This window comes from Crocuta crocuta, unplaced genomic scaffold (genome assembly GCF_008692635.1).
Source record: "Crocuta crocuta isolate KB4526 unplaced genomic scaffold, BGI_CrCroc_1.0 scaffold705, whole genome shotgun sequence".
Lineage (NCBI taxonomy): Eukaryota > Metazoa > Chordata > Mammalia > Carnivora > Hyaenidae > Crocuta > Crocuta crocuta.
In genome coordinates this window covers 229,157-255,784 of record NW_027527827.1, presented here as the reverse complement: position 1 = coordinate 255,784, position 26,628 = coordinate 229,157, and the positions used below count along the sequence as shown (strand labels likewise).

The window sequence follows — 26,628 nt, the reverse complement described above, 5'->3', positions numbered from 1 at the left end:
CTTGCTTCCCCCCTTCCCCCCCCCCACCATCTCCCCTCACCTCAGACTCACAGTCTGTGACTATCTTTTATCCCATTCAGAAAACAATTCTTGGCAGAAATTATCTCAAAACAATTGTTATTGACTAAAGCCACACGTGGTAGCATTTGTTGGTGCTCAAAATTTGACAAAAAAGCCAGTCTTTGTAATAAAATTTAGATCTGCAAAATTTGAACCATCAAAACCAGCCATTTACATAACGTTATATAGCAATTTTTTTTAATGTTTTTTATTTATTTCTAGGAGAGAGAGAGAGAGACAGCGTGAGCAGGGGAGGGTCAGAGAGAGAGGGAGTCACAGACTGAAACAGGCTCCAGGCTCTGAGCTGGCAGTCAGCACAGAGCCCGACACGGGGCTCGAACCCACGAACCGCGAGATCATGACCTAAGCGAAAGTCGGATGCCCAACCGACTAAGCCACCCAGGCCCCCTATAGCAATTATATTTCAAATCTGGAGGTGGGGAGAAGTCATGTCATTTAAGAAAAAGACAACCCTACTGAAAATTTGGCAAGAGACTTGAACATGCACATCTAAGTGGCCGAGAAATCTGTGGAAAAAAAAAAAAAGTGCTCGGAGCACTTTTGGATCAGTTGGTCAAGAATCTGACTTGGGCTCAGGTCATGACCTCACGGTTTGTGAGTCTGATGCCCGTGGCGGGCTCTGTGCTGAAAGCATAGAGTCTGGACTCTGCTTCGGGTTCTGCATCTCCTCTCTCTCTGCCCCTCCCCCATTTTTCTTCTCTCTCTCTCTCTCTCTCTCTCTCTCTCTCAAAAATAAACATTTTGAGAGGAACGCTTAAATTTTTTTTTTTAAAAAGTGCTCAAACTCATTTGAAACAAAGGAATCTCAAGTTAAACCACGATGAGATAGCCCTGGACACCTATCAGAATGGCAAAGTTAAAAAGACTGACCATACTGGGGCAGCTGGGTGGCTCAGTCTCTCAAGCATCCAACTCTTTTTTTAACGTTTATTTATTTTTGAGGTGAGGATGGGGGCAGAGAGAGATGGAGACACAGAATCCAAAGCAGGCTTCAGGCTCTGAGCTGTCGGCACAGAGCCCAAAGCAGGACTCAGACTCACAAGCTGTGAGATCGTGACCTGAGCTGAAGTCAGACACTTAACTGATTGAGCCACCCAGGAACCCAAAGTGTCCGACTCCTGATTCCGGTTCATGTCATGATCTCACGGTTCTGGAGTTTGAGCCCCACGTAGGGCTCTGTGCTAACAATGGGGAGCCTGCTTGGGAATCTGTGTCTCCCTCTCTCTGTCCCTCTCCTGCTGACAATCTCTCCCTCTCTCTAAAACAAACAAACAAACAAACATTAAAAAGAAAAGACTGACCATACCTCATCGGGGTAGTGGTTGTTACATGGATATGCTTACTTTGTGATGACTCACTAAACTGCACACAGAATTTATGCAATTTTCTGTGGTTGTATTCTACTCCACTGAAGAGCAGATTTTGTTTTGTTTTGTTTTGTTTTGTTTTGTTTTTCATAATTTAAAAAGGGCTAGTGGACAAGACAACCAAGAGCTGGGAACCAGTCCCTGCTCAGATGTCATCTAGCCCTGGAGCCCATGCCTTTGAGATCAAGTACAACCCTTGCTCAGAAATATTACACAAGCAACCCTTCGGGGCTTGGTTATCTGGTTTTCATACCCACAGATAATTACATGGCTGTTAACAGCAGCTAAGTGAACAATCTGCAATAATAAATGATAAGGAGAGTGAGAAATAAGACAGAAAGTCTAGACCGTGTACATAAGCCCTCAAAACCCACAGGAGCCAAAGACCACTTCGATTAGGAGCGAGTGTCTTCCATATCTCAGTATCTCCTAATGGTGCTAGGACTTAAAAATTGAATTGTAAAAGCCATGCATAAATACATTCTCAGGGGCCCGCCAAGCTCAGTTGGAAGAGCATGCGACTCTTGATCTTGCAATCATGAGTTCAAGCCCCATGTTGGGTGTAGAGGTTACCAAAAATAAATAAATAAACTTAAAAAAAGATACATTCTCCTTCGGAATAATGAAAATAGCACTAGAAATACCTTGTACCTCCCTTCATCACTGCTCTCCCCAAGCTGTCCACTCTCCCCAGAGAGGCTAGCAGATGGAGATCTTTCGGGTCCTTTTCTTTACAGAAACACATATATGTACATCTACACATTTATAGTTTGAAGTGTTTTTTTCTTAAGATTTTATTTTGTTTTGTTTTATTTTTTAATCTTTTTTAATTTTCTATTTATTTCTGAGAGAGAAAGAGAGACAGAGAGAGACAGCATGAACAGGAGAGAGTCAGAGAGGGAGATACAGAATCTGAAACAGGCTCCAGGCTCTGAGCTAGCTGTCAGCACAGAGCCCGACGCGGGGCTCAACCCCACGAACCATGAGATCATGACCTGAGCTGAAGTCGGACATTTAACTAACTGAGCCACCCAGGTGCCCCCTTAAGATTTTATTTTTAAGTAATCTCTACACCCAACATGGGTCTCAAACTCACAACCCTGAGATCAAGAGGTGCATGCTCTACCAACTGAGGAAGCCAGGCACCCTTGATTTTTTTATTTTTATTTTAAGTTTTATTTATTTCTTTAAGTTCCAGTTAGTAAACATACAGTGTAATATTAGTTTCAGGTGTACAATATAGTGACTCAACAGTTCTATACATAGCCCGGTGCTTCTCACACCAAGTGCCCTCCTGAATTCCCATCACGTGTTTCACCCATCTCCCCCTTCCCCACCCCACCCCCATCCACCTCTGGTAACCAGCAGTTTGTTCTCTATAGTTAAGAGTCTGTTTCTTGGTTTCTCTCTCTCTCACTCTTGCCTTTGCTAGTTTGTTTGTTTGTTTGTTTGTTTGTTTCTTACATTCCACCTATGGGTGAAATTATAGGGTATTTGTCTTTCTCTGACTGACTTATTTCATTTAGCATAATACTCCTTAGCTCCAACCACGTTGTTGCAAATGACAAGATTTCATTCTTTTTTAGGGCAGAATAACACCCTGTTGCATATATACCACATCTTCTTTATCCATTTATCTGTCAGTGGAAACTGGGGCTGTCTCCATAATTTGGCTGTAGAAAATAATGCTGCTATAAACATAGGGATGCATCTGTCGCTTTGAGTTAGTGTTTTTGTATTTTGGGGGTAAATACCCAGTAGTGTGATTAACTGGATTGTAGGGTACTTCTATTTTTAAATTTTTGAGTAACTTCCATACTGTTTTCCACAGTGGCTACACTAGTTCTATGCATATAAAATTTTATTAGATATTGCTGTATGGCCCCTCAAAATGTATTGCCAATTTACAAAGTGTATATTATTTAAACAAGGTATAAGCGTGTCTATTTTCCTGCACTAGATATTATTGTCCTATGAATGTTTACCATCTTGATGAATGAAAAATTATACGTCACTGTTGTTTTGATTTGCATTTCCCTCTTAGTAACACAGAATACTTTTTCACGTCTGTTGACCATTTGTATTTTTTCTTCTGTGAATTGTCTGTATTCTATGCCCATTTTTTAAAATTTTTTTTTAATGTTTATTTATTTCTGAGAGAGAAAGAGAAAGAGAGACAGCGTGAGCAAGGGAGGGTCAGAGAGAGAAGGAGACACAGAACGTGAAGCAGGCTCCAGGCTCTGAGCTAGCCATCAGCACAGAGCCCAACGCAGGGCTTGAACCCATGGACTGCGAGATCATGACCTGAGCTGAAGTCAGACGCTTAACCAACTGAGCCACCCAGGTGCCCCATGCTCATTTTACTACTAGATGCTTGCAATGTTTAAAAGTTTTTTGTCAGAATTCTTTATATACTTTGGATAGTAACCCTTTGTCTGTAATATTTATTGAAAATGTCTTACCTAGTTTATTGTATGATTAATTTCACTTACAGTGTTTTTTATCATTAAAAAATTTTTAAATGTTATGCAGTCAAATCTGTCCATTTTTTCCTTATGATTTGTGGGCTCACAGAATCACTTTCCATAGCAAAAACTATATATTATCCTGCATTTTTATTTAAAATTTGACCTTCTGTTTATTTCTTTTAGATCTGTTTCCAACTTACTTGTTAGTGTGTTGTATGATAGGAAAGAGATCACTTTGCAGTTCAAAAGTTATAATTAGTGATGGTTCTGGGTCATCTTAAAATGATACTATATTAATATCTTCCCAGGTTAAGAAAGCAGAAACTGTTAACTTTTTGTTTTGTTTTTCAGAGAGAGAGAGAGAGAATGTGGGTATGTGAGCAAGTGAGGGAGGGGAAGAGGGAGAGGGAGAGAGAGAATCTCAAGCAGGCTCCATGCCCACTGCTGAGCCCAACAGAGGGCTCAATCTCAAAACCATGAGATCATGACTTGAACCAAAATCACAAGTTGGACGCTTAACCAACTGAAACACCCAGGTGCCCTCTACCTTTTTTTTTTTTTTTTTAATTTTAGAGAGAGAGAGTAGGGAGAGGGGCAAAAGGAGAGGGAGAGAATCAAAGTAGGCTCGACACTTAATGCAGAGCCCAACATGGGGCTAGATCCCACGACCCTGGGATCATGACCTGAGCCCAAATCAAGAGTTGGATGCTCAACCGACTGAGCCACCCAGGCACCCCAAGAGAAACCATTTTAGAAAGACTTCCGGGGAGCCTGGATGGCTCAATTTGTTAATTTCAGCTCTCTTAATTTCAGCTCAGGTCATGATCTCACAGTTGGTGAGATCTAGCCCCATGGTGGGCTCTGTGCTGACAGTGTGGAGCCTGCTTGGGATTGTCTCTCCTCCTCTCTCTCTGGCTCTCTGCCCCTCCCCTGCTCTCATGCACATGAATGCTCTCTCTCTCTCTCTCTCAAAATAAATAAATAAATATTTTAAAAAGAGAGAGAGATTTCCACATAACCTGTTTAAGGCTTGTAGTTCTTTAGGTCATTAGCCAATTCCCTTCAGCAGAATGATGCATCGCCCTACCAGATTAATGAGACTTTGCTGGAAACTTCCTTAGCTAGGCCACACATTTGTCCGGTCTCCATGTAAACCTGAGGTCATCCCCTCATTAATTCAAACGACATTCATCAAACCCAAAACAGAAGGAAATGCATTTAAGGAAAGATAAGGAAGATGAACAGAAAGCAGAAAACTCCAAAGTCTATAGTACACAAATTACCGGATTCGAGACAGAGTGTTCCGGAGTCCGACAACATAGAACAGAATGTTGGCGTCAGTGTTGCTGTAGATGCTATTGATGGCAGCCATGGCGGCGCCCATTCTCCCTGCAGCAGCACAAATCACCACAGGAATCTCATCCTCCATTTCCTCAGGAGGCTCCGAGTCATCATCTGGAAACATCACAAGCAGTGTCTTAGAACATGAAGGAAATTCACGGCAGAACCAGTTCAAATTGTCTTCCACACTCCTGGGGGAAGACGGCGTGGTGCAGAAGACACTGCCAACCCTTCTCCAACATCCGGTCTCTTCTTCTCTTAGAAATAGAATATTGTGGGGGTGAGGGGAGGAAGAAATAGAACACTGGAGTTTTAATTTTAGCTGGCATACAGCCAACCACTAAGAATAGATTTCTGAGACTCCCTAGCAAGTGTGTATGATCAAGTTCTAACCAATGTGAGGTTAGTGCAAGTATGTGTGCGACTACCAGGTTTGCCTTTGGAAGCGATGTGCTATCCCCATTGACTGGAATGTGGATTTGATGACAGAGTTAGGGCAGCCATCTTGGACCACTACTTGGGATCGACCTGTGGAGGACACCAAAACCCCAAGACAGAAGGAATCTTGATCTGGGTGACTGTGGAAATGACACATCACTGTGTGGAATGACACACATTCACTTGAGAGAGAAAATATTCTGCTTCAGTCACTATTATTTCGGAGCTCTTTTACGTAAGCCAGTCGGATACACATACACACAGTTGAAAAACGTGAAGAACTGGAACGTCTCATTTGATTGAACAATTCTCAACTCTTTCCTACATTGGAATATTTCTCCTGCCATGCTGCCATAAAATCTACTGCTTGTGATCTCCCCTCTCTTATTCGTCTTCTTGTCGAGTCTCTCATAAGTTGACAGTAAGAGAAATGTGGAAAATGAAAGAGCATGATGAATGCACAAGATGAATAATTGATTGTTCCTTTGAGCTGTGGCTGTGATATAAAATGCCAGTGTTGTAACATCCTATTTTGGCACCACAATACAATTTTCTGGTAGGAAAGATAATAATTATCAGTATATAGAGTATCCACTATCAGATGCCCTTCTGGTTTTTACTTCAAGCTCTCTCTCTCTCTTTACAGATAAGTACCATTCAGATGAAGGGTAGTTCTAGCTGATATTTAATCCAACAAATATATAAACTAACCACCAGGGACTGTGCTTTATGTAACTTAAAAAACACTGAAGGGCCTCCCCCTTCTCCTCCTACATCTCTTCCACAGGCTGGCCACCACATGTGAAATGTCCGTCACGAGAATAATTCTATTTTCACAGTATATTTACTGGCATGAGAGAATGCTCTTTATACAACACTAAGGGGAAAAAGAATACAAAAATTCTCTCTAGTATTTGATACACAAAATCACCACAGGAATCTCATCTAGTGTATGATCCCAATGGGATATATACATACATACATATTTTGAAATGGATCTACATCTGTTTATGGAAGTATGTGTGATTTCAATTTCTTTATTTGCATTTCTTATATTTTCCAAATTCTCTAAAGCAACCACGATACATTTTTTTGGTAATGCTTATTTACTTATTTTTGAGAGAGAGCACAAGCAGGGGAGGGGCAGAGAGAGACAGGGAGACGCAGTATCTGAAGCAGGCGGCAGGCTCCGAGCTGTCAGCACAGAGCCCAACGCAAGATTTGAACCTACAAACCATGAGATCATGACCTGAGCTGAAGTCGGACCTTTAACCAATTGAGCCACCCAGGTACCCCAACCATGGTTACTTTTGTAAACAAAGAAGAAAATATTTCTTAAGGGATTATTCCTTTTGGACTCAACCGTCAGTTTGGGGAGGTTCCCTAATCATGCGGTATGTTACCTGCAGGCAGGGAAGTGAACTTCCCCAGATGGAAATGTGACTACGTTTCTTCACCACTCACCATTCTCCAGTGGTTCCTGTAAGGGAAAGCCACCTTCCTTTGCCTGGCACACAGGGCGCCTCATGACCCAGCCCCTGCTCCCTTCCCTAGCCTCCTATTCCAGCAACACCAAACTCTTTGTGCCTCCCTGAACACTGCACCGGGTTGTCTCTTTTCTCAGTGCCCTCGCACATACTGTTCCAGATGCCTGGAATGCTCTTTCCATCCTTTCCTGCAGGGCTAACTTTCACACATTCATTCCAAATGCAGGGTAGACACCAGAACCTTCGGGAAGCCTTTAACAGCTCCTTAGACGCCACTCGCTTTGTCCTTGTTTGTGGTCACAATTTATTTGGTCGCATGCTTTCCCTTTCTCTCCTATGAGGGCCGAGACAGTATCTTGTTCATCTCTGTCTCTTCATTTGCGGCTAGCACAGTGCCTGGACCCCAAGCAGATTCTCACTACCTTTTGGAGGGATGGATGGATGGGTGAGTTTTTTAAATACCTCTATTTGAGCATTTACCACACTGCACAGAAAGAATCTATTCATGCATCTGTCTCCTTCACCAAACTGTGAGCTCATTATATTTTCCCTGCTGAGTCTGGCACCTAAGAAGCACTTCATAAAAGTTTGCTGGACTGAAATGAACTGAACTGATGCGTTGATGGTACAGAACAGGGCTCTGGAGGAATGATTCCTTGACTACTCCTAGGGGCAAAGGGAGAGAGGAGGGCTGAAAAGCTGGGGCAGAACCAGGCTCTCAGGCAACAGACAGAATGAGGGAGGAGGAAGGTGTCCCCATGAAAGAGGGCCACCCGAGAGATCAAACACCACGTTTGCAGACATGTCACACTGCCAGGCTTCTTAGGGGACTCTGCCAGTCAGAGGCGCTGGGAAACTAACCTAAGCCAAAAGTGCTGTTCTTTGCCAAGAAGTCTTCCCTGGACAGGATATGGATGAAGACACACTGGAGAAAGACTGGGAAAGATTTATCAGCTGTAAACTCTTCACCAGCATTTCATCATCGCAGCTTCTTTGGGAATCACCTGTTGGTACTATTGGGATCCATTGTGCCAGTTGGTGCCTATACCAATTCACCAAAAGGTCTGGCTATGTGAAACCGCTTGGTGCCTGTACCATCTCTAGAAAGCATCGTGCTGATGGCGGTATGGACTGGAAATGTATTGTGTTGCATTAGTCCCTTCCCACAAGCAGCTCTTATCAGTCCATGCCCATTTCTAGAAAAGGTGAAATGTCTACTCTCCTAGCTGCCAAATATTTGGATCCCATTTCAAAGTAGGATTGTTTTTAGCCGAGTCTATAAACTTGTCTCACCTCAAACGGCCCAGGAGTGAATCCCCAGCTAATCACAAAAAAATGACCAGGAGATTAGATGGAATGTCATGATCAGAACACACAAAATGGCACTATGCCTTTCTTCAGCAAATGATTTCACAGGGCTTCTGGACTTTACCTTAGAACACCAGTTCTTGAATTTTACGATTTTTGAAAATATAAAAATTAATATGAAATAGGCAAAGTACTAAGGATTTTGGGGGCAATGAAACTACCCTGTATTCTGTAATGGTAGATTAATGTCATTATACATTTCTCACAACCCAAGTACAACATCGAGAGTGAATCCTAATGTAAACTGTGGACATTGGGTGGTAATGATGTGTCCGTGTAGGTCCATCAGTTGTAACTAATGTACCATCTGGTGGGGGGTGTTACTAGTGGGGGAGACTGTGTACCTTCCACTCAATTTTGCTATGAACCTAAAACTGCTCTAAAAAATAGTCTATTAAAATTACTGATATGCACTTCTTGAAAAACTTCCAGCCTCAAATTCCAGTAAGACATGATGGTTTTCTGCAGACTTTTCTACCCCATTCCAAAGGTAGATCTCTGTTACCCACGCAGTATGTGCCTCTCAAATCCTTCTCTGTGTTATTCTAAAAGGAAATATACCACCTACACATGTTATTTTAAAACCAAAATGAAATCATACTTTTCATGGTTTTCCACAACTGGCTTCCATCTCAACATTATAGTCTCTTGAATGTTATTTCATAACACTGATTCTTCTTAACACTGAATGGGATAAAAATGTGATAGTGAAGCCATTCATGTGTTCCAAATACTTTGTTTATGAGTATACGGTTGATTAATAAGTCATGATGTGCATTTCCTTACAGTTGTTTTAACAGCTGTAACAAAAGCTACTTGCTTCTCTCTGGAGAGAAGAGTTTGCAAGGGATTCAAGTGGCCAAATGTGTTGGTTTATGGGCAGGGAGTGACGTGTGAAGAGTCAGGAACTTGAAGTTCAGACAACTTTTGACTTCCTATGGCTTCCTTTCTCTATTGAGGCATAAGGTAGCTATCGTTAGGACTGAATTGTGTAAATCAGTGTGTGGAAGCACTAAACCCTAGTACCTTGGGATGTGACTGCATTTGAGGACAGAGCCTATAAGGAGCAATTAAATGAAACTGAGGCCATTAGGATGAGGACTTAATCCAGTATGACTGGTTCTTATAAGAAGAGGCAGGGACGGCAGAGATGGGAACACACAGGAAAAGTCATCTGAGGACTCGAGGAGAAGGCAGCTGACTGAGCCTGGAAGAGAAGCCTTGGGAGAAACCAGCACTGCTGGCGCCCAGGCTTCCAGCCTCCAGGTCTGTGAGAAAACAGATTTCTTTTGTGTAAGCTACCTAGTCTGTGGTACTTTCTTTTTTTATTAACAAATTTTTTAAACATTTACTCATTTTTAATAGAGAGAGACAGACAGAGTATGAGCGGGGGAGGAGCAGAGAGAGAGAGGGAGACACAGAATGAAGCAGGCTCCAGGCTCTGAGCTGTCAGCACAGAGCCTGATGCGGGGCTCGAACCCATGGACTGTAAGATCATGACCTGAGCCGAAGTCGGACGCCTAACTGACTGAGCCACCCAGGTGCCCCATAGTCTGTGGTACTTTCTTAAGGCAGTCCAGGCTAACAGATTTCTTAAAATTTGGAAATAGCGGAAATTTCTATTTTAGATATAAAAAGTTTCCTATTTTAGATATACAATTCCATGATTTTTAGTAAATTGACAGAGTTGCACAACCATTACCACAATCCCACTTTAGACTGTTGCTAGGGGAGCCTGGTGGCTCAGTTGGTGGAGTATCCAACTCTTGATTTTGGTTCAGATCATAATCCCAGGATTGTGGGATTGAGCCCAGAGTCGGGCTTTGTGCTGAACGTGGAGTTTGTTTGGGATTCTCTCTCTCTCTCTCTCTCTCTCTCTCTCCCTCTTCCCTTCCCCTGCTTGCACTCTCTCTCTCGGATTCTCTCTCTCTCTCTCTCTCTCTCTCTCTCCCTCTTCCCTTTCCCTGCTTGCACTCTCTCTCTCAAAAAAAAAAAAAAAAGTTCACCTCTCTGAAAAATTTGCTTAAACTGAGTAATAGTCAATCCACTCCAGCTCTCAGTCCCTGGCAACCACTATTCTCTTTTCTGTCTGTGTAGATTTGTCTTTTCTAGAAACTTCTATAAATGGAATCATATAATATGTGGACTTTCAGATCTGGTTTCTTCAGTTTAGCATAATCTGTGAGTTTTATTTACATTGGAGCACATGTTAGTAGTCTGTTGCTTCTTGTGGTTGGAAAGGGCTCCGTTGTGTAGATACACTACATTGTATCTCATCACTAGTTGATTTACATGTGGATTGTTTCCAACTGGGGCTACAAAGAATGACGTCCTGGGCAAATTTGTATGCACATCTTTATGTGGAAATCATTCCCTTTCCAGATGCTCTTCATGTTTATTTAGACCAGATTATATGTGTTTTTAACTGTTTTTTAAAGTTTATTTATTTATTTTTGAGAGGGGAGGAGGGACAGAGAGAGAGAGCACCCCAAGCAGACACTGTCACACAGAGCCAGACATGGGGCTCTATCTTGTGAACCCTGAGATCACGACCCAAGCAGAAATCAAGAATCAGATGCTTAACCGACTGAGCCACCCAGACTCCCCTTCATGGTTTTTCTTAAATGAATTTTTATATTAAAATAAGTCAGCTTTGTGAAAGTAGGGGTATTGTTTTTTTCACTGCTGTGTGTCCAGTGCCAAAGCCTCTGGTTAAAAAAAAAAAAAAGTATGAAATGAATGTATATAATGCACCAAAATATTAACTGTATTTGTCTTTGGATGTTATAGCTACAGGTAATATCTTTCTCTTCTGTATTTTCCATAAATGTATTTGCATGACTTGTATAAAATTAAATTATTTAAAAATAGGGGCGCCTGGATATTTCAGCCAAAGGTTTGTGCAACTCTGATCTCAGGGTTGCAAGGTGGAGCCCCACATTGGGTGTAGAGATTACTTAAAAAGAAAATCTTTGTAAATAAATAAATCATTTAAAAATATAATAAACAGGATACAGTGCTTCTTAATTTCTGTGAAGGTTGACTTTGTGTGTTTAGAAGTTGGGAAGGTGCCGTCTCAAGCAATTCACTCCTCGGGAGGGAAACTGGGCTCCTCAGCACAGCTGGAAGAGGATGTAGGGTCAATGTGGGACCATTTCTAAGTTGAAAGTTCTGAGGCTACTGGTGAACTGATGAGAAGACAGAGAAGGAGATTGCATAAAGCAAAATTATCAAGAGACTCCAAGCTGAGTGTAGAGCAAGTCGCCCCAAGTGAGGTCCGAGAACCAAGTGCAACATCAACCGGGAGCGTGTCAGAAACGCATGCCCTTCTCAGGCCCCACCCAAATCTACTGACTCAAAATCTCTCAGGGTGGGTCCACGTACTGTGTTTAACAAACCCCAGTTGTGATTCTTATATGTGCTAACGTTTGAGTAGCACGGATCATTCTAAAATATCACTGGAAAGTTGGCCTTGGATGGATATTCTCACAAGCAGGTCCTTGGGAGCTTGTCTCTGAACCCAGCTACTGAAAGGAAGCAAAGGAACGTATTTAAATCACATCCACAGTTATCCCATCTTGATGCGTTACATGCTTATTTACCTGCTTTATTCTTTTTTTAAAAAATGATTGTAATAAAAACACTTAAAATTTATCATCTTAATCATTAAAAAATTTTTTTTAATGTTTATTTATTACTGAGACAGAGAGAGACAGAGCATGAGTGTGGGAGGGGCAGAGAGCGAGGGAGACACGGAATCTGAAGCAGGCTCCAGGCTCTGAGCTGTCAGCACAGAGCCCGACACGGGGCTCAAACCCACAAACCGTGAGATCATGACCTGAGCTTAACCGACTGAGCCACCCAGGCGCCCCCATCTTAACCATTTTTTAAATGCATAGTTGCTGTATTAAATACATTCACATTGTTGTACTATCACCACTACCCTGTCCCTACAATTCTTGTAAAACTTTTATAAGTAAGACTTTTATAAACTCACAAAACTGTAACTTCTACCCCTTAAACAAGAACTCCCCATCCCCCCCACCCCGGCGCCTGTCAACCATCATTATACTTTCTGACTGGATGACTGTGACTAGCGAAGTCCCTCATACAAGAGGAATCACAGTATGTGTCTTTTGGTACCAGCTTCTTTCACTTAGCCTACCTGTTTCGTTCCTGAGCACAGTCCCCTTATGAACTTTCTTATACAGAATCCCACAGAGGGTCACAATCAGAAGGAACAGCAACACTTGATTAACTGAAATAAAAACAGAAACACATTTAGGTATGACCTCTCGAGCTGAAATTGTGGGAAAGTTTAGAATAGTTGTACAAGCAGATGCCTTCCCTGACATGGATCCGGGTGGTGGTCCGGGACCTTCCTTTCAGCAGGTGGCATGTGGAATAAAGGGTTAACCTGGGATACTGTTGCTACTCAAGGGTACAGACACGTAGTTTAAGGAGGATCAGGGCTATTCCCAGGCGGCCTGATGGGAGAGGCTAAAACCTTAATGCCAACATGATGCTGTATCTGGAGCCAATTTCTGTGTGTGAGCATTTTGTTTCAATTAACAGCCAACATTTATATAATGCTTATGGTGAGCCAGTACTTATTATGAGTGTATGTTCTTAGCTGCTACAACAGAGCTGCTTCTCAGTTCATTCAAACACTGGGCAAGGATGACATATAAAAAATTCTTGCCCTGACTAAGAGGCCAGAAAACCCAAATACCTCTTCCAGTTCTGAGCATTCAGGACCATCTATCTGTTCCAGATTCCCTTGGAAACTGCTGAGAAACAGAGTGACATAGGACAGTGTTTTCTGAAGTACGGAGCACACACCACTGATGGTACACAAGATGGTTTCAGAGGCTCATGATCATGGCATTAGGTAACATTAAGTCACAGCCTGAGAAATCAGTTTTAATTTCATGTGCAGGCAGGTGACAAAAGCTACCCAGAAGTGAATAACGTTGTTCCGATCATATATATTTGTATGATCACATTCTTTGTACAATAGGAGATAGCTTATTCTAGTGACAGTAAAGATATACATTTTCTTGTTTTTATTTTTTTAATGTTTTTATTTAGTTTTGAGACAGAGAGACAGAGACAGAGTACTAGTGGGGTAGGGGCTGAGGGAGAGGGAGACACAGAATCCAAAGAAGTCTCCAGGTGCTGAGCGGTTAGCACAGAGCCCAATACAGGGCTCGAACTTGTGAACCATGAGATCACGATCTGAGCCAAAGTTGGATGCTTAACCGACTGAACGACTCAGGCGCCCCAGGATATACACTATCTATTATAAAGTACACATAACTTTTAAATAAGTCAAGAAAACAGTAAGTCATGCATAGGACAGAAGAAACACAGATGATGAAAACCTGAGAAGGTGGTGCATTGCTATATGCAGAAAACAGGCACCTGAAGTTTGGAAAGTGTTGGTAGGAGAGGAAAGGGCCAGGACTTCAAGTCACACTCAAATCTTATTTCTGCCACCTCTTAGCTGTGTGGCCTTTGACAGGTTACTGAACCTCTCTGAGCCTCAGCTTCCTCATCTGCTCAATGAGGATTTATAATTGTAATAATAATCATCATCTCACATGGGGGTTTTGAGAGTTAACAAAGGCAATGTAAGCCTAATAAAGACTTTATAATTGTCATGTATTACCATTTACTATTTTTTTAGTTCATTTATTCATTTTTGAGAAAGAGAGTAAGCACAAAAGAGGGAGTGACAGAGAGAGAGAGAGAGAGAGAGGGAGAGAGAGTATCCCAAGCAGGCTCAGTGCTGTCAGCTCAGAGCCTGATGCGGGGCTCAAACTCAGGAACCGTGAGATCATGACCTGAGCTGAAATCAAGAGTCAGACACTCAATGGACTGAGCCACCCAGGTGCCCCTAACATTTACTGTTTTTGCCCATTGAGATATTTACATTTGTTGGCCTCATACTGATCTATTTTCTGGCCCCTGGGCCTTTGTCTTCACTCCTGTAGAAAGAAGGAGTTGGTCTTCATGGATATCTTCCAGAGCGACATTCCGAGGCTCAGTGATTCTACTGTGCTTACATCCAGTCTGTCTCCGCCTTTCTTGACTATGAAATTCAGCCAGAGACAACTGGATACGAGACTCAGTTTAAAACAAAACTATAGAGAAACAGAAGATGAGGAAGAAAGCCCTATAGTTTATCAGGATGTCTGATTAGTATTCACCTGCCACAGCCAGTTGGGGAAGCAACTCAATGTCTTTTAACACTTGACTCTTCTTAGTATATGTATGTCCTCTGCAGTATTTGGCATATGCTTAGACTAACATATGATTCATAGTTAATCTGTACTTCAAATCTAACTGCAAGTCTTGTCTTGTCATCTGCTGTATTAGACAGCTCTGCCCTCAGGCTAACAGTAACACAATTAGGTTACTATGTTTCATCCCAGGTTCACAAACTACTAGATCTAAAATCAAGGGCAAATTCAGGTTTTGATGGAGTCTGAAGATTATATAATATAAGGCAACTCTTAAGAATAGGGACACAAGGGGCATCTGGCTGGCTCAGTGGGAGAAGCATGTGACTCTTGGTTTGGGGGTTGTGAGTTGGGGCCCCGCACTGGGTGTAGAGATTACTTAAATGAATGAATGAATGAATCAATCAATCAATCAATCAACCAATCAATCAATCGTAAGAATAGAAACACAAAATTACAGTGCTAAAATTAGATAGGAACATGAATATTTATTTAAAGAGAGAAAATAAATTATATTCATAAGTTTTATAGAAATGTATGCCCCTTTTCATGATAAACTCACCTGTGGACAAAACACCTAACAACTTTCTGCATGAATCATCCTAAAATGATGATGCCAAGGACTGCCTGTAGGAAAACTATTCATGAAAACAAAGATCTCAAAAACAAGATAATCCAAGACCCAGCATCAAAACAGTCCTTTAAGGGATGCAAGGGTGGCTCAGTCAGTTAAGCATCCGACTTTGGCTCAGGTCATGATCTCATAGTTCGTGGATTCGAGCCCCGTGTTGGTCTCTGTGCTGACAGCTCAGAGCCTGGAGCCTGCTTTGGGTTCTGTGTCTCCCTCTCTCTGCCCCTCCCCTGCTCATGACCTATCTTTCTCTCTCAAAAATAAATAAACATTAAAACATTTTTAAAAACCAGTCCTTTAAAATATCTATTTTTAATAATCACGATTGTCAAAAGCTGCAATCTTACTTTTTCGTAACAAAGCCATCTGTGTTCACGCAGACGAAAGCTGTGACCTGTAGATTAAAGAATAAAAATTTTTGTAAAGCAAAGTCAATCCCAAAGTCATTATACAATTATTAAGCACTGTGTCTTTGACTGTCTGATATGTGGCAAATTGTGCAATCATTCTTTATTGTTCTGGATCTAGAAGTCTGGAAACAAATATTTCTTAGATGTACAGGTCACCCCTTCAAATTAATGTCTCCAGCTGTATGAACAGTCCAAAGGGCCCCAAATAGATAATCTTTTGTCTTCAGGTTTTTGTTTTTTGGTGGTGTTTTTTTTTTTTTTTTTTTTAACTTTCTCCAAAAAGAGTCCTATCGGCTCTCTGGGTTAGCAAATCAGATGGTGCTAACTGGAAGAAAAGTCACACAAGAAGGCCTCCTTGATCTAAAATATCAACCCCATGCATACTTTCTGCTTATCATAATTTCATTCCTTTGATAAGGAAATTTTCACATCTTCAGGGATCCCTTGTGGAAACAGAACTATACCTTACACTAAATTCAATCATGCATGTGAGTATTTCCTGAGATGCTACTAAAAGCCCAGCACTGTGCTACACACTGAGGATGTACCAATGAACAAATCAGTCCCAGTCCCTACCATCACGGGGCATTAAATCCTGTGGGGAAAACAGATAATAAAATGTAACAAAATAGGTTATGGTAAGAGATATGAAGGAAACAACAAAAGTTCTGGGGACACAGATCAGAGGAGGTGAGGAGTGTATCAGGAAGAGAAATCAAGAAAAGCATCATTGAGAAGATGGCATTTGATCAGAAGGAAGAGCGGGAGCCAGTGGGGAGAAGGCAGAAGGAAAGAGCAAAGTGCAAAGGAAAGGAAACAGCAGGTGCAAAGGCCCTGTGGCTAAAAGAGCTCTGGGTATTCTAAGTACTACAAGAAGTGCATTGGGGCTGGAACATAGTGGACTGACCAAGAGACTGGCCAGATGAGGCTGGAGAATGTTGTCTACAAAGGAGTTTGGATTTTATTTCATATGCGTGTAGTTCCCTCCATCAGCTTTTGTTTTCATTAAAGTCAGAAAGCAACACTTTCTTTTCTTTTTTTTTAATGTTTTATTTATTTCTNTGGGTATTCTAAGTACTACAAGAAGTGCATTGGGGCTGGAACATAGTGGACTGACCAAGAGACTGGCCAGATGAGGCTGGAGAATGTTGTCTACAAAGGAGTTTGGATTTTATTTCATATGCGTGTGGTTCCCTCCATCAGCTTTTGTTTTCATTAAAGTCAGAAAGCAACACTTTCTTTTCTTTTTTTTTTAATGTTTTATTTATTTCTGAGATAGAGACAGAGCATGAGCGTGAGAGGGGCAGAGAGAGAGGGAGACACAGAATCTGAAGCAGGCTCCAGGCTCTGAGTTGTCAGTACAGAGCACAACTCGGGACTCGAACTCACAAACCTGAGATCATGACCTGAGCTGAAGTCGGATGCTTAGCCGACTGAGCCACCCAGGTGCCCCTAAAATTTTTGTTAGTGTTTTTGAAAGGGAGAGAGAGATAGAGTATGAGCGGGGGAGGGGCAGAGAGAGAGGGAGACACAGAATCTGAAGCAGGCTCTAGGGTCTGAGCTGTCAGCACAGAGCCCAGTGTGGGGTTTGAACTCACAAACTGTGAGATTATGACCTGATTCAAAGTCAGACACTTAAACGACTAAGCCACCTAGGTGCCCCTTTTTGCCTAATTTCTAATAGGATCCCCAGTTTTCTTATTTTTGAGTTTTGAGAATTCTTTACATATTCTGGGGACAAGTCTGTCATTGGACATGTGATTTGTAAAATACCCCAAAAGTTTTTAATTATGATAATGTCAAATTCATCAATTTTTTTCTTTTATGGATCATGCTTTTCATAGGATATCTAAAAATGTTTGGCCTAATCCAAGGTCGTGATGCATTCCTCCTGTGTTTTCTTCTGAGAGTTTTGTAGTTTTATATTTTACATCTACATTTTGAGCTAATTTTTGTATATGATGTGAGTTGTGGGTTAAAGTTCATTTTTCAGCAGATAGAGATCCAGCTATTCCAGGACCATTTGTCGAGAAGACAGTCCTTTCGACTGAACTAATTATTTTTTGTTAAAATTCATCCCCATCGCAGTGTCCAAAGAGAGACTTGAGAATTGCCAAGGTGGTTGAATCTTGAGGACCGTGTGTCCCAAAGAAAGGAGACAGGGTTCCGGGGACGTTTGGGATTCTTTCCTATGCTATCTATAACGATTGTAGATCTGGACAGCCATCAGTGGCCAAAAAATCATACATTCCACAATGTTCTCAAAGTAGCACCTGGCTTACAGAGAGAAAACAAGGTCCAACACATCATGAAAAAGTTTCAAGCAAACGTTTCCCCAAATTCAAATCTTATCTTTGCACAGTATTCGGGACTATTTTGTGCTCTGAAGTCCAAGAACGCTAACATACTCTTTTTCTCAAAATACATGTAACAACTTTGCTTCCTGGCTGTTGCAGTTCACAATTTATGTTTATGCTTAGTATGGTACCTTATATACTCATTAGAATAAGCAGTGGCATAAAGAGAAGCAGAGAATAAAAAAGGTAGGCTTGAAGAAGACGTTTAGCTGTTAGAATTTTAGCTTATAAAAATAGATTAAGGGTGCCTGGGTGGCTCAGTCAGCTAAGTGTCCGACTTTGGCTCAGGTCATGATCTCACAGTTCATGGGTTCGAGCCCCGCATCGGGCTCTGTGTGGACAGCTCAGAGCCTTGAGCCTGTTTCAGTATCTGTATCTCCCTCTTTCTCTGACCCTCCCCTACTCACACTGTCTCTCTCTCTCAGAAATAAATAAAACATTAAAAAAATTAAAAATAGATTAGAATTTATTTACTTATTTATATTTATTTTTAAAGTTTATTTTTGAGAGAGGGGAGGGGCAGTAAGAGAAGGGTACAGAGGATCCTAATTGGGCTCTGTGCTGTCAGCAGAGAGCCCGATGCAGGGCTCAAACTCACAAACCATGAGATCGTGACCTGAGCGGAAGTCAGACGCTCACACTCAACTGACTGAGTCACCCAGGCACCCCTATATTAGAATTTAGATTACAGTTAGATTATAAAAATAATTTAGATTATTTCAAAAATTCACTCTAGCCTAGAAAGCTAAAAGAAAAGTATTTCATGTTTATATGTTCATTCCCTTCTTTGTAGCATTTTGCCAATTAGCCCAGGAGCTGGAAACTGACTTCCTTTATTTTATAAATAAATAAATAAATAGGGGCGCCTGGGNTGGGACCTCATCAAGATAAAAAGCTTCTGCACAGCAAAGGAAACAATCAACAAAACTAATAGGCAACCGATGGAATGGGAAAAGATAGTTGCAAATGACATATCGGATAAAGGGCTAGTATCCAAAATCTATAAGGAACTCACAGAAGTCCACACCCAGAAAACAATCCAGTGAAGAGATGGGTGGAAGACATGACNCACTGGGTGTTATATGGAAACCAACATGACAATAAACTATAAAAAAGATTTAAAAAATAAATAAATAAATAAATAAAAAGTTCATTTTCTATAAAGAACAATTTGTCTTGAAAACCTAAAGTTTATTTTAGAATTAAGTTGAGCCCTCTTAATTACGGTTCTTCAAAGGAACTTCTGAACTTGACATTTGACTGGAGGCAGCAGTCAGCAAACAGGGAATAATAACCTTTAGAAAGAGCAGCATGGACAGAGAGCCTACGGGAGGCAAGCAAGAAAGGCGGGATGGCCCAGCACCCCAGGGGTCCCTTGTGAATCCAAGTGCTGTGAGAACTTGTTGGCAGTGATCTTGGGAAACTCTTCCAATAGGAGTTTGGTTCAAGTCTTTAATTTGCTGTAAAGAGCCAGTTATAACATCCCTTTTATTCTCTCAGGCTCTTGAGTGAGAAGGTGCATGTGCACCTCCCTGGGAAAGAATGGAGTCAAAGCAGCACATTACTTAGGACTCTTTGAATATTGATTTCAGGTACTTTGTATCCATTTACGATTTTAGGTGATATGCATTCAGCTAAGTCTTTAAGATGAGGTAAGCTTAGAATGGTCTTTGGCCACATGCCCCCTCCACCCCAGTCCACGAAGAAAGGCCATCTGGGGGGCGCCTGGGTGGCTTAGTTGGTTAAGCGTCTGGCTTTCGCTTAGGTCATGATCTCGCGCTTCGTGGGTTCAGGCCCCGCGTCGGGCTCTGTGCTGACTGCCAGCTCAGAGCCTGGAGCCTGTTTCAGTCTGTGACTCCCTCTCTCTCTGACCCTCCCCTGCTCACGCTGTCTCTCTCTCTCTCTCCTAGAAATAAATAAAACATTTTAAAAAAAAAGAAAGAAAGAAAGTCCATCTGGTAGCGGTGGAGAGAATGAGGGGAAGGTCAAAATAGTCTGAGCTTGAGCCCCTGATGCCATCTCTTCCCGGGCAACCCCATTAGTCAAACAATAAATTCCCCCTTTCTTCCTTAAATTGCTTTGAGATGACATTCAGTGTCTTACAAACAAGAGTCCTTATAAATACATTCCCTGTGGCTAGAATCATGTGCACATATGGGGAGAGATTTGCAGGGATCAAATAATAATAATAATAGCTACCATTTATTGCAAGCTTATTTGCACTCAGCTTTATGCTGATCATTTAGGTACATCATCTCCTTTAATTCTTACAACACCTTTCAGGTGGACATATTGCTCTCTCTAGGTTTCAAATGAGGAAATTGTGGCTCAGAGAGGTTCAGTAAGTTGCTCAAAATCACACAGGTACTAAAGGGTAGAGTAGGGATTTGAAATTAGGGCTCTCTGACTTCAGAGCCTATGCTCTTTAACCGCAAGGTGCTGGAGCCCTTCGAGGGCCATTCTGGCTACCCCCAGGAGGCAGGGGACTCGGGCTCCAGGCAATGGCACTTTGTGCTGATGGAGTGTCAGTCAAGTTTGGTCTGCTTGCCTCCCAGTGCTCGATTACTGTAACTACTGAGATCATGCCAGAAGCAGAGAGATAGTCAGTGCCGACTCATCCGAGAAGGGGGCTCATCTTTCCCTCGTCCAGCATGTTGCCAATTCGAAATTCCCTTTAAAATGAAACATGAGGTTGGGGCGCCTGAGTGTCTCAGTCAGTTACACATCCGCCTTTTGATCTCGGCTCAGGTCACGATCTCAGCGTTCCTGAGATGGAGCCCCTTGGCAGGCTCTGCACTGAAAGCGTTGAGCCTGCTTGGGATTCTCTCTCTCTCTCTCTCTCTCTCTCTCTCTCTCTCTCTCTATCCCTCCCCCGCTCATGTTTTTTCTCTTTCTCTTTCCCTCTCTCTCTCTCAAAAGAAATAAACAAAACAAGAAGCTTCAGGAAACCCGTAAAGGCGCATCCAATTGCAAGGCACGGCAGCGGCGAGCCAAGGAGAGAAGTTCCCGACGCACATTCTCACAGGAAACGTTTGAGCAGCTTTTAGAACATAAGGCAGGAGTGGAGTCCTTGAGAAGTGTGCGCTTCCAAAAGAAAGCCTGTATTATTAATTTTTTAAATATGAAATTATAAAGATTGGCATCCTTTCCCTCTTGGCAATTTCATCTCATGTCTGACGGTGGCACTTTCTGTGTAAGCTGTCGTAAATTGGCGTTTCTGGCACTTGCCGTCAAAAGCATTCTAATGGATCAAGTAGGTGGTCAAGAAACGTTTGCAACTTCTAGGTAGGAACTGATGATGTGGATTTGGTAGGGACATCAGAGTTGTAAAGAGGCAGAAAACTGATGGGAGGAAGTTCAGGGGCTTGTGCTTCGGGGAACTGCTGAGGTGCATCCTAAGATCCCATAGAATAGAAGGCAGAGACCTGGGGCCCAGAGAAACTCATATGTTTAGGGGCAGCGCCCGGGACAGCATCATCTCGTGGGTTAACACGATCCCTGTGGGTAAAGAAAGACACGAAAGGACTCATTCCCGTGCTGCAGGGGCCTGGGTGCGTGGGAGATACAGACCACCTGCTGGCTCTCTCTCCTTTACACACGTCTAATCCTGTGCATGGCCTGCCCTGTGCACGGCCCGCACGGCCACACTCCTCTGCTTGTCCACAACCTTTCTTTGTTTTTGTTTTAATGTTTATTTTTGAGAGACAAACAGAGCGCAAGTGGGGTTGGGGCAGACAGAGAGGGAGACACAGAATCTGAAGCAGGCTCCAGGCTCTGAGCTGTCAGCACAGAGCGCGACGCGGGACTTGAACCCACAAACTGCGAAATCATGACCTGAGCCAAAGTTGGACGCTCAACTGCTCAACCTACTGAGCCACCCAGGTGCCCTGCCTGTGACATTTCTGACAGCTCATCTAAAGTCTCTTCTGCGGGTTCCGCCTGTCGCGTGAGCTTCTAAGTGCTGGAACGCCTCAGGACTCAGGGTTTGATTTCTTCTCCTCTCACTCGCAACTCACTCCTTCGGAGGCTTCCTGGCTTTAAATCCCATTACATGGCTGCCAACTCCCAAAGTACTGTCTCCGGCCTGGACCTGCCCTGTGGACTCCAGGCTCCCACAGCGCACGGCTCACGCGGCACATCCGCTTGGGGACGTCCACCTGTCCAACACTGAGCTCCTGAGAGGCCCCCCAAATGTGTACCTCCCCTAATCTTCTCCAACTCAGTTAATGGGAAGTTCACTTTTCTCACTGCCCCAGCAAAAATAAACTTGGTGTTGGGGTGCCTGGGTGGCTTGGTCGGTTGGGCGTCCAACTCTTGGTGTCAGCTCAGGTCATGATCTCACAGTTCGTGGGTTTGAGCCCCGTGTTAGGCTCCACACTCTCAGCACGGAGCCTGCTTGCGATTCTCTCTCTCTCAAAATAAATAAATAAATAAGTTTAAAAAAATAAAATAGGAGCCAGGTTATGTCATTTTCTGTTCAAAAGCCTCCAAGGCCTCCCGTCTCCCTCCGAGTAAATCATGCTAAGTCTTTACAGCCTTCTCCAAGGTATCACACGATCACACAGGCCTCCTTGCCAGACATTCTCCTGCCTCACAGCTTTTACCCTTGCTGTTCCCTCCACCTGAACCGCTGTTCCCAGACACCCACGTGGCTTGCTCCTGTGTGTCCCTCGGACTCTTAATCGAAAGCTCCTCACCCAGCCATACGTGTATCACTTCCCAGCACCTGCCCCTGCCCAGCTTTCTGCCCATGTCATTCCTGGTTTATCGTCTGCCCTCCCACGACAGGTTAGAAACTCCACAAAGGCGGGAAGTGCCTGTATGCTCGCTGCCCAGTGCTACAAATCCTCACAACCACTTCTGGACTGAAGAGATGAACACATGGCCCCTTCCTCTGCTGTCCAAGCTCCCCAGACCCCATCTGTTCACTGCTGAAGTCGGTGCCCCCACCCCAGAGAAGCCCGGCTTTGCTGAGCCCTGGGCGTCCGCTTACCTCCTCCCTGATCACTCATTCACTCCACCAAACCCACAGTTTCACCCCCTAAATGGTTCTTAATCCATCTTTTTTCTACTCTGCCTCATCTTACCCACTCGCTTCCTCTGCAGTCACCTCCCACCTGGCCTTCGAGCCGCCAGAGTTTCCGCTCCCTCCCCTCCCCCATCTATCCCTGGGGTGACACATGGACTCTTTTTGCTGTTTGATAATCACATTAAATGAATTTTACATGCAGTTTGAGTACCTTTATTATTATTTTTTTAATGTTTATTTTTGAGACGGGGGAGAGAAGGGGAGGGACAGAGAGAAAGGAAGACAGAGAGGGGGACAGAGGATCTGAAGTGGGCTCTGTGCTGACAGCAGCAAGCCTGACGCGGGGCTCGAACTCAGAACCACGAGACCATGACCTGTGCCGAAGTCAGACGCTCAACCGACTGGGCCACCCAGGCACCCCACCCAGCACCTTTAATTTTTTTTCGTTCTATTTTCCTTTGCTTCTTATTACTTGAGACATCCCAGTCTACTGAAAAGTTGAAAGAAGGAATCTTAGCCCTCATATACCTTCTCTCAGAGTCACCAGTGGCTAACACGCTGCCATATTTACGTTCTTTCTTATTCTCTCTCATCTGTGCGGCAGACATCATGACATCTCACCTCCAGGTATCTCAGCGTGCATCTCTCAAAACCGGGGGCGCCTCCTATATAATACCTACAATGCCATCAACACCTCTAGGAACAAGAACATTATGTAATAACATCTAATAAATAATCCATATTCACATTTCTCCCATTATTATCGTCTTTTATAGTTTGCCTGTCATATCCTTAGTTTCTTTTACTCTTAATCTTCCCCCACCCACACTGCCTTTTTAGTTTTCATGACCTTAATTTTTTTTTTTTTTAAGAAAACTTCAGCTCAGGTCATGATCTCACAGTTAATGAGTTCATGCCCCATATCGAGCTCTGTACTGACAGCACAGAGAATTGCTTGGGATTCCCTGTCTTCCTCTCTCTCTCTCTCTCTCTGCCCCTTCCCTGCTCATGTTTGCTCTCTCTCCTAAAAATAAATAAACTTAAAAAAAATAAAGAATTAAACACAACTCTGAATGTCCCTGTCCTGCCTAAAGCCCTTTGCTGGAAATCCACTATGGAAAGGTTAATGTTGGAGTTTAAGATGCCCGTAGATCCTCCGTGCCATGCTTTCTGTCCAAGCTGGACTGTTTGAGGGTTTGTCTCTGGCCATTCACTGTCCTCCACACCCAGTCTGTGTCTTTCTTGTCTCTGAACTTCGGTTCACACAGTCCCTTCTGCCCGAAATGCCCTTTCCCCTCCTCTCTTCCCCAGTAGATTGTTACTTATTTGTTAAAGACTCAGTGCAGGCATCACCACCTTCAGGAAGTCCTACCTGATTCCCCTGCCTGGCTGCTCCGCTGATCTTCGTTCCTATCCTTATCCCTGTCCTCAGAACTGTTCTAATATGATGAATGTGCCTGTCTCCTCCACTAGACCATGAGGTGACCGAGGACAGGCACTGCGGCTCGCCCACCTCTGTGTGCCTCAGCAAATGTGTGTGGAATGAATGTGTGAGAAACAGGAGAGAGGAAGGAAGGGAAAGGGACTCTTGTTCTGTTCTTCAATCCCAGAGGAAAGGGGAGAGCATACCTTTATGGAGGAAAAAAGCCAGAAGGAAGGGACTGTCGATCTAGACCAGGAATAAAAGCACAGGGCTCTGGTCTTCTTACCAGCCTTTTACTGACCATCAAAACAAGAAGCTCGAGGAACCATGTCCCCTCGACAAAGGTACAAGTTCCTTTGTAAGCTTTCCTAGGCTGAGTGCCTTTCTGTGCGGTGTTTTCTCTGTAGTAGTAAATAGCCAGGCCTTAGGCATGAAGGAGTCTGTGGGCTCGTCCTCGAGATAGGAAGAAAGAGGGAGCCTCACAGCCAGTGCTGGAAAGAAGACTGTCCTGAGAAAGGGATTGGACGGTAGCACCGTCAAAGAGTGCAGGAAAGAAGGCTAAGGTCCTGGAGCCTGTGACTAGAAAGAAAAGGAGAGTTTAGGGAATTGGTCTGGACCCGAGAAGTGTCTGTTAGGTTTAAAAATGGGTGCCTGAAAGGCGCCTGGGTGGCTCCGTCAGTTAAAGTTGGTTAATCGTCCAACTTTGGCTCAGGTCATGATCTCATGGTCTGTGGGTTTAAGCCCTGCGTCAGGTTAGGCTCTGTGCTGACAGCTTGCACCCTAGAGCCTGCTTCGGATTCAGTGTCCCTCTCTCTCTCTCTCTCTCTCTCTGCTCCTCCCCAGCTCATGCTCTGTCTCTCTCAAAAATAAATAAACATTAAAAAAATTTTTTTAATTAAAAAAAAAAACCACAAGCCCCTGAAGACCTTACACAGGGAACTATTTTACCAAATGCCAAGGAGTTTGGGTCCGTGGCCAAATCTGGAAAGAATGTTTTCAGACTTGGCAGTGGCTAAGCAACTGAGCTCTGCCTTGGAAGAAAAGGCAAAAGTGGGAAGGGCTCCAGAAATATATTTCAAAAATCAGAGTCCCTAAGTGTTACTCTACATGCCAGCTCTAATCAGTCGGTAGGGGCTTTCAGTATTGCTAAATTGAGAAGGAATCTAAAGCTATCACCAGAAAAGAAAGAAAAAGAAAGTAAAGAAAGAGCTCTTATTGATTAATCCTGCCTGCTATGGGTCCAGGCGAGGAGGAGTAGGAAAGAATCTGGAAATCAGAAGGAAGGGTAAAAGAGAAGTCTCCTTAAAGATATTGTTGAGTGATTTAAATCTGGCAGGGCACCTACCTGAGTGGAAAGATCATGGGCTTTGTCGCCCCATTCCTCAGCCATGCAATCCCGGGCAGTTTATAAAACCTCATGAGCAAAATGAGACTGCGCTGCAGACTTCATTAAACAGCCTATGGTAATAATAGGTAGCACTTACATAACAGCCTTTCTGTACGTTCGCTCATTCAGACCTCACAACAATCTGTAAAGTGATTACCCCGATTTACCGATGAGAAAACTGAAGTTCAGGGTGGGTGACGCAATTAACGAGCGGCAGAGACTCACACCCAGGCGGTCTGGCTCTGAGTCCACATTCTTAACCATCTTCAGAGCCGACCACTTTCCATTGCTGAGTGCAATCATTATGTGTCAAGCAACGGATGTTAAGCTCTGTGACTTAACCCCCGACCCACAGGCCCTGCACCCTGAAGGTCACGCATGGCACAAAACATTTAATAGAGCCCTTCCTCTCAACCCAGGCCAACAAGTGAGCCATGAGCAGGACAAGAGTGTGGATTCACCTGAAGAAAAGAGAAAGAAGGACAGCATCGGGCCTCAGGAACCTGGCCTCTAATAAAACATCTGGCCTTTTACTTCTTTGCTCTAGCACGAAGGCTTACTCAAGATTGACCCAAAGACACGGGATGGGGGAGCCC

The 26,628-nt window shown here is 43.3% G+C and overlaps 1 protein-coding gene across 1 annotated transcript in view; it reads right to left on the bottom strand.

The window, feature by feature from the left end:
- Window positions 1–15,823, bottom strand: part of GLT8D2 (glycosyltransferase 8 domain containing 2) — a 26,181-nt gene extending 10,358 nt beyond the window's left edge. The window contains exons 1-3 of the mRNA XM_077778441.1: window positions 15,774–15,823; window positions 12,716–12,808; window positions 5,200–5,371 (exon numbers count right to left, since the gene is read on the bottom strand). Of these exons, the coding sequence (XP_077634567.1) occupies window positions 5,200–5,371; window positions 12,716–12,808; window positions 15,774–15,792 (284 nt within the window). The 5' untranslated portion in view covers window positions 15,793–15,823. The remainder of the gene's footprint in view (window positions 1–5,199; window positions 5,372–12,715; window positions 12,809–15,773) is intronic.
- Window positions 15,824–26,628: the final 10,805 nt, after the last annotated feature.